The sequence below is a fragment of the Egretta garzetta genome, unplaced genomic scaffold (assembly GCF_000687185.1).
Source record: "Egretta garzetta isolate BGI_Z169 unplaced genomic scaffold, ASM68718v1 scaffold120, whole genome shotgun sequence".
Classification (NCBI taxonomy): domain Eukaryota; kingdom Metazoa; phylum Chordata; class Aves; order Pelecaniformes; family Ardeidae; genus Egretta; species Egretta garzetta.
Window position 1 is genome coordinate 1137731 of NW_009258270.1, and position 8694 is coordinate 1146424.

The 8694-nt window shown below is 50.8% G+C and overlaps 1 protein-coding gene across 1 annotated transcript in view; it reads right to left on the reverse strand.

Annotated features, from left to right (window-relative positions):
• Window positions 1–1168: 1168 nt before the first annotated feature.
• MNT (MAX network transcriptional repressor) overlaps window positions 1169–8694 on the reverse strand; it is a 46632-nt gene continuing 39106 nt past the window's right edge. Inside the window, exons 8-9 of the mRNA XM_035889651.1 lie at window positions 5124–5316; window positions 1169–3525 (exon numbers count right to left, since the gene is read on the reverse strand). Of these exons, the coding sequence (XP_035745544.1) occupies window positions 2810–3525; window positions 5124–5316 (909 nt within the window). The 3' untranslated portion in view covers window positions 1169–2809. The remainder of the gene's footprint in view (window positions 3526–5123; window positions 5317–8694) is intronic.

The window sequence follows — 8694 nt, forward strand, 5'->3', positions numbered from 1 at the left end:
TTACTGTGGACAGCCCGGAGCAGCTGGATGCCCGGGTCACCGCTGGTTACCAGCGTCTACCGCGGGATAAGAAACCAACGGGGTTAAGGTGGGAGCAGTTTTCAAAGCAGAAAGTAAATGGTCCTGCAAGACTGCACGGAAGAGCAGCAGGACCACGCAGGCTGATCCCGCAGCTCCTGCCAGCGTGGCACCCAGGGGATGGCGGAGGGGGGACGGGGGGGGTCTCAGTCGACGCTCGTGTGCCGAGCCCCGCGTCCCAAGGCGGGCTTTTTCTCCTTCCATAAGCTCAGCCTCTCTTGACTAGAAATGAGGCTTCCTGCCGCGATTTTATTTGGTGAGTTGGAACAGCCAAGAAAGGCAGAGAGATGCTTCCTCCCCCTCCTAGCGCCGCTCCAGAGGCAAAGCCACACGGTTTCTCCTAGGAAGGGAGATGACCCTGTTGCAAACAACTCAGTTTTCAAGAGTTTCTGATGAGGAGCAACTGCCCTGATAACCTAACGCTGATCTCCAAAATACTGGCCCACAGAACACAACGTCCCTGGGAAGGCACCCGCAGGTACAAGGAGATGACAAAGCCCTGCGGTTCTGCTAACCCCACGTGGCTCATGGTGCGCCAGCAGTGAGAACAAACGAGCTGTTCAAATGTGGTTCAAGGATAAGGAATCCTTTAAGATTTGTCCATTCTGCTGTAGAAGCTGTGCGAGCAACACAGGCAAGAGCTTCGCGGGCTCAAGAATGCAAGGGGGAAAAAAAAAAAAAAAAAAAAAAAGCGTTAACTACGGAGCAACCCAGGGCTTTATAAACAGATTCAATGCAATTCTCAGCCATGTCTGCTCAGAAGGCACAATCACGCGTGATCTCTGGTTGCAGTAACTACTGCTGCCTCCAGCACAGTTCACCCATCGTATGGACGGTAGGGAACTGGCAAGTTTTCTTAATTAAACCTCTGCCACGGTTCACCGCAGTCCACAACCAGGCAGGAGTCCCGCTGGAGCCAACAGGCATTTGGGGCAGACTGTGGATCGTGTTTTCCTGCGGAAGATCTCGCCCCAGAACCAGACGCAGCCAGCCAGGACAGCGCCGGTGTGAGTGCTCAGCCCCACCCCGCGCCGCCTCAGGATGGGTGCCACTTCCAATGCTGGCAGGGACCATCCTCCCATCCCGCCCCAAGGGCAACGTCCACGGGCTACAACAGGAATTTTCCCTGCATTAATGACTGCCCAACATTTGTTTTTAAAAAGAGAGGAAGACAGAAAAGAGATCATTAATAGCAGTACTACGCACAAAACGCTGCAAGGACCAGAACACTCAGCAATGAAACACGTCCTAAGCAACCTCCCAGGCAGGCGGGCAAGTCCCCGCCGAGCCCAACAACGTCCCCCCTCTGGCGGGGGCTTGCCACTGCCCGCAGCGAGGGCTGACCTGACACCGGGCAGGACGAGCCAGAGGGTGGCTCAGGATGAGGGGTTGTTCTTTGGTGCACGTCTCGCTGTAAGACACAAGCTATACATACCGATCTCCCGGAATATACCGTTAGCCCATACAAGACTAGATTATTTTCTTTTTTTCCCCCCCCAAAGAAAAAAAGATGTCAAACTGCTTGCACTTCGGCAGATAACACATGCACATTTAACCCTTTTCTAATCCACTGACTCCCACACTAAAACGCGGTCGGTTTGGGAACAAACTAACAAAGAAAAGTAACCCATGCAGCAAATCTACTTAATTCCCGTGGGTCGTCTTGTCCGGGTTCCGCTCTATCAGGCCAGATACACGCATTGCAAGATGCCAGCGCAAAATATCTGCCTCTGCAAAACAAAAACGAACCCGAGAAACCTGGGGGCTTGGGACTGGCAGGAGGAATCCTGAAAGGGGGAGTGCCGTGCACAGAGATCTGCAAAATCAGTTATTGCATCAGCAAAACCAAGCCGAAACAAAAACCAACCCCCCCCAAAAAACCATCCAAACAAAACACTGTCAACCATTAAAATAATAAAAAACATTTTTTTTTTTGACATAGCTATAAAAATTAAGTCATTTATAAAACTGCAACAAATGAAGTCCAGTTGGATATTCTTTTTCCTTTTATTAGACAGGACAGAGAATTTCCTTAAAATGCCATAACAAGTCACAGTGATTTTAGATGGTTTTTTTTGAAATGTAATATATTGACGGGAAATACCTTTAACGTGGTTTAACGTGGGGTTTTTTTTTTTTTTTGTCACTGTATATGTACCCTGGTCCACCAAACCATCTATCTTAAATTTTCTTGTTTAGAGAGGACACTCTGTCTTCTTCCTCCAAAAATGAATTTTGTCTAATAATCCTGCAAAATAATCAACCTTACAAAAGGCCTTCTTCAAATGTTATATTTATATATATATGTATATACATATATATACACACACATACACACATATATATAAATATAGACTTCTATGATTTTTTTTCCCATTCTACGCAATGTCTCGATAAAGAGATCAGCAATTTTTATTCTACAAAGAAGCAACACATAAAAGGGGAAAATTAAAGTCTTAAGAACATCATATCCATATTTCACTGATTACACATAAAAGGAAAAAAAATCACCATGAACAACTGTCTTTGAAGTTTTCTTGGATTAGCAAAATTCAAGTGCAGAGAGGCCCCGTCTCTCGCTGCTGGGTTACGGGGGGGTGGAGGACACCCCAGCCTGGCATCCTGCCACTCGGCGTTTTCTGCACTTCCCTCCCGCGAAGTCAGACGTGGTTGGAATGTATGGAGTTTAGGAAAGGTTCCCAACAAAGACCTCGCCGTCGGACGATCCCCTCTAGGCCAGCTTCAGTGTGCTCACTGGGAATGATGGCATGGTTACCATAGTCACTGGGTTTAGGACCGTCTGCCCAACCAGCTGCGGGTGATGGACAACTTGGGTTCCTACAGCAGGCTTGGCCATCACCGCTTGCTGGCCAAGGTTTGTGGTTCCATTCACTTGCTGGTGCGAGATCGTGTGAGCAATATGGCTCACCACGGGCTGGCTGACGGCCACGGGCTGAGGGTAGATGGGCAGCTGCTGGCCCAGGTGGGCCATGTGGTTGATGGTGGCGGGGTGCACAGTGATGTGGCCGATAGGCTGAGCAGCAGTGGTAAGTTGCACAGGGCTGGACGTGGAAGGTGCAATGTGAGCAATGTGCTTGGTCTGTGGACCCTGAATCACGTGGTTGACAGTCTGAATGACCGAAGCATGGGTAGTGGCGGTGTGGGCAATAACAGTCGATTGCACTGTCGAAGCCGCCACGATGTGAGTCTGTGCAGGGACGATCGCCTGCGGCTGGACCAGTGCTTGTGTCTGGATGGGAGGCTGTGCGTGGGCTGGGGTCTGTTTCTGCTGGATGGACAGGTGCTGAGGCAGAACCGCCGGGTGGTGGGAAGCAGCGTTTGAAGGGACGGCTTTCAGGAGTTCTGGGTGCTGGCGCTGGGTTAGTTTTGGTAATGAGTTCACTGGCCTGTCATCTTCCATGTCTTCATCCATGTTGTCTTCACCCTCTGGAAAAAACGAAAGGAAGAAACTCCCATAAAAAAGAAAGCAGAGCACGAACTGGACTAACCAGCCTCCCTAAAAGGCAGCCCAGGCGGAAGAGACGGCAGCAGGAGGAGTCACTGAACTATGGGCAGGCGGCATGGCGCGGCACGGCACGGCACGCTCCACCGAGCCCCAGCCCAGGGGGCGGCAGACCCCTCTCCTCCCTGTCTGTGGGCCAAGGACCTGGAGCCAGGCAGGCGTGACTAGCTTGAAGCCCCAGGGGTGCTCACAACAGGCTGAGAGATCTCGCTCGGCGGGCAAGGGAAGCAACGTGAGCAGAGGCAGACGGAGAGCACCTGGGCTGAACTCCATCTGGGCTGAGGAGGGCTCCTTCTGGGAAGAAGAACAGGGTTTCCTTTCCTGTCCGGTTGTTCCACCGATCGGTACCACCCCTTCTGCTCCCAGAGCAGGCAGGAAACAGCCATGGAGAAACATGGCAGCAAGTTCCTCGTCTGGTTCTGGAAAATGGACTCTCGTCCAGTCCGCGAGCTAACGAAGCAATGCAGGAACACGCTGCCCCTGCGGAGATCAGGAAGACGAGCAGGGCGCCTTGCACTGCCTGCTCTAAAGCCAGCTGTGCAGCAGAGATTAAAAATCTCAGCGGATAGAGAAGCAGCAGGAAAACCAGGGCAGACACTTCCCTTCTGCACGCTCTGTGGTTAGGAGGAGCTTGAAGCGATCATTTTCAGCAGAGGCCAGCTGGGGAGGTGAGCGGCTGACACTCCCATTGACAAAGCACTCCTACTCTCAACTTCCACGAGCCTACGCTCCGAGTCTGCGAGTATGTTCAAGGTGATGAGCCCGATTACAAGCCCGAATGAACCAGAAAGCTCAGGTTTTCCCTTCCTGGAGCCCGCTGTATCGTCTGCCTGGAGTGCCAAGAGCAAATGCTGTCGCGATTTGAAGGAACTGCTGCAAATGGTTACGGACTGCTACAGCCTCCCCGTCTCTGGATAGCAAAGCACTGTACATCCACGGGCTGCCTATTCTTCCTGCTGCAGATCACTGGCATGGAGAAAAGCATGCACTCTCCTATCTCACAAAACCTTCTTACTGGGAACAGCAGGCCAGATACTCATTAGCATCATTTCATCTTCACTGTGAATCCTTTTCACACAACGTGAAGGCTCAGTAAGTTGTTCACATGCTCTGGTGATCCTTCCTGTACCAATTCCTTCTCCTCTACGTGGCTGAACACCCTCCCACATCCACGCACAAACACATCAGGATGCGCATTCACTGCTCAGTTCTAACGAGCAGGGATGCACAGTTGTGCAAGAGGAAAACTAAGTTTTGAAAGCCGGGAGCTCCATGTGAGGTATCAGCAGACTGAACGTGCAAACCTGCACTTCATATCTACCTAATGGCGACGCGCGATTTTCGGTTTACTTTACACAAGTGGCAGTGTATTATTAGGGCAACGTCAGTGAAACACTTGAACCGTTCACTTAATTCTAAACGCAAAGACACCCTGATGGTACTAAATGAAGATCACCACCGCCACCACCGTGTATGTGTGTCAGTGACATAGAGCAATGATTGCGAGAGTAATTACGGATACCTGATGCTGTCGAGGTAGATGCCTGGTCATCCTCTGGCTGAACGGTCTGTCGAATAATTCTGTCAATCTCCAAGATGTCCATCCACTGGCTCAACTCGTTCTTCAATTCTGCCAGTCGCTGCTGGGTAGCAATCTTCTCTCTTGCCAGCCGCTCCATCTCGTGTTCATATTCTTTTTCCTTTCTCTTTAAAGTCTAAAGACAGAAGGAAGAAAAAGAAATAAAAGGAGAATGAAGACAAATATAATCTACACTAAACTGGTTGCTCCCACGTCCACAGCTGGTTTTCTTTTCTCACCAGTTATGCTGGTGTAAAACGTGTTCAGATACAGCTACGCCCTTCAAATTCAGGCAGAAAGGGAAAGGACGAGAGCTGGCCACGAAAACCTAAAGGGTTTCTTTGGCCAACCGTTTTCTGCCTGCTGAAGGAAAACTGATGAGCCTCCAAAACTGAAACACTTAACCACATCAGGTGTGAGTCCCTTCAGCTCCGGGGGCAAATGTAAAGCCTAGAACTCCTCAGGAAAAGCCGTAAGGCTTTTTCTCTGGAAGAAAGTATTTCTGCCACTCTAAAGACAGAAAATGAAATCTTCTTCCTGCATTCTTCCTCTTTTGCTCTAACCTCTCCAACAAAACTAAAAAATTAAGAACCAAGAGTGCTGAACCATGACTATGACTCACATCTGTAACGTGGAAGCCAGACCCTTCCCAGCAGAGCGCTTCCACCCTGCTGACTTCCTAAGCTGAAGGCAGGACCCTGATGGTACGTGTGTGCCGACGCTGGCAGGAGAAAACCCCTGTAAGGACCCCAACAAACGGCTCGTGGATGCAGAGCGCCCGTGGGGCACCGAGCTGGCTGTCCGCGGCCCCACACAGGTATTTGTTGGAGCTGCAGCAACATAAGCCTGGACTCTCTGGTCACTCCTCTCTTCTGTTTCGGTCCAAGGGAGCTCCTTGCTGCACTTCAACATCAGCGCAGAGCAACAGGGCTCAGCACTCAGTTCCCAACACCAGCCCCACTTCACCTGCCTTACAAAGTATTTGAAAAGGATTAGAGCTCACGCAGACTCGTGGGAAGGCGTGAAGGGAGGGAAATGGGGGCAGTTCCCTCCGATCACCAAGCGAGAGGACCTGGCCAGTTATAGCCACTCGGAGGGGGGGGCTATGGAGTTTATACTTCATCCATCTATTCCCAAGCATCCCTAAGGAAAGGAAGCATCTACACAGAGAGCAGTGCTCCTGCACAGCGAGGGACTGCGGGCTCACAGCTTAAGAAAGGTGGAAAAACCCCCCACATCTTTGCATGAAGACAGAAACCTTGTGCAGAAAACTCTGCTCTTACGCGGGAAGATAAACCCACGGAAATACTGAAGTATTGCAAAGACAAGGTGCCCAGGCAGAGAGAGCATCTGTTACTAAACCCACTGACAGTAGCTGGGGAAAAAAGACAAGCCTCGGGCAAGACCAAGTAGGTCCACACAAAATCACAGTGCGCTTCCGCAACCAGCACATAAAGCATGGAGAGAGAGGGAAATTTTACATGGTCAGAAGGGAAAAAAAACCAAACACAAGTACTAATTAGCTTCTGAGCAACATGAACTGCACCAAGAGCTCCTGACCCAGAAGAGATGGCCAAGACCCCACGACACCCTGCACCATGGGGGAAATCCTGAAGTCACGTGCGGAAGAACGGTGTGTGTTCTCCTCTTCCGCTAACGCCCACTCGGCGCTGGAAATCTGACCCGTTCATCAGCCGGGAAGAGATGCTGCATCAGTCAGCACGGCACACAAAAATGCTGAACGCCGCCCAGTACTGTTAATGGGAAATATGAACCACACAGGTCTGATGGGGACCAATGAATGAGCAGTGCAGCAGAAAATCAATAGCTGATCTTCACCAAAGTTACTGGTTTATGAGATTTTTAAGCCCACGGTGTAGCACTGAATAGCAGGAGGACAGAGACCCTGTCCCCCAGCCCAGGCCAGCATAAAAGAGACAAAAGAAGTGAAATCTGCAAAACCCCGTGTAGCCTGCCTGTTCTCTAAAGCTATGCCATCAGGAATCTAAATCACGTACACGTTTCTGAAAGTACCAGCTATACAGAGCCTGCACAGATCCATTTTTTCACTCGCTGCTGGCAAGCACGGAATTTCAAAGCAAACCTTACCCTTAGTGGAGCTGCAGAGGATCAGGCTCCTGATCTTCCAAATATGTGCTCTTTATTTCGTTCTCGAGGACAACCGCAATCAGAACCTGACCTCATGCATTTCGATGGTTCTGCTGGTCTTTTATCTCAAAAGTTAGCTGGGAATAACTTTAAAGCCTGTTCAGCCAGGCCTTTCATTCAGCCTAAGCCAACACAAGTACTAGGGTAGCTCCTGCCTTCTTCTTATAGAAAAGTAAAATAATTTTAAAAGGTACCTTTGTCCTGAGAACACCACAAAAAGGAAGCGTTTTTAAAATGGCCAAACAATGCATATTAGCAGGGCACAAGCATTCCAGAGGTGTCAACAGAGACACCACCTCCCAACGAGGCTCAGGCTTTGCCTCCTGACACAGCCGGCTCTAGCTCAGCTAAAAGCCTCTCAAAATGGGCAGTTTTCGGACAAAAGGGGTGGTTCTGTCCCTCTTGCTGCTTTTCAAACCGCAAGCAGGCAGTGGATACGCCAACTCCTCAATACCAAAGTTTTATACTGGGAAATCCCAGCAGACCTGTAGCCTGCAGCAGTCAGAGGAGTTGCCGGGACAGCAGGGTGTCCGTAAGTAGGGACGAGGACTCCCGGAGTCCTGGCTCTCCACCAGCACTCACTCCTAGCCCGGAGATGGCATTTAAATCCATATGTGGCTGAAGCCAAAATCCATACGCTAGTTTGAAAGTCTCTTATCCTACTGAGTGCGGCTGAAGCCCTTTGCCTGACCCAGAAAACAGAGCCGTGCCGCACGTGTGCTTTGATCTCCTTGGAGCTGGGGGGGCGCGGGTGGGACACAGAGGGCAAAGCCAAGGCAATGAGGAAGGTGCACGCTCCTGTGCTCAGGTTTAAATACGCAAGAAGAGAACTCATCTGAATGTCTTCCTCTTCACTCTTTAATCAGGAAAGAAGCAAGTAGGAGAAAGCCTGAGACTAAAATCACTGCATACAGATACCGGAGCCCAGCCCCTCTCGGCAGCATTTCTCCCCAAGCACGTTCTCCACGCGGTCACTCACAGGGCACGATAACGAAAGGACAGAATACAGTAACGGGGCCTTCCAGGAAGCAGGAAGAAGAAATCCCACACAGCCTCGGCACCTGTATCGTGCACAGCACAAGCATACAGAAGAAAATTTGGCTTCCTTCCCTGCGGTGAGAGAAGACTCTCGGCACCAGGGGAAAGCACGACTATGAGGCATGGGCAGGGCAGCTGGTAATTAGTTACAAACTTTAATTACCGGAAAGGCAGGCAACCCCAAGCACCAGGACGAGTCTCCCGGTGAGCAGGGCCGGGGAGCTCACTGTCGCTCTCCGGGTGCTCCGCTCCTCCAGCACAGGCCTGGGGACGTGGTGCTGCTCCGAGCCCGGCCCCCCGGGCTCTG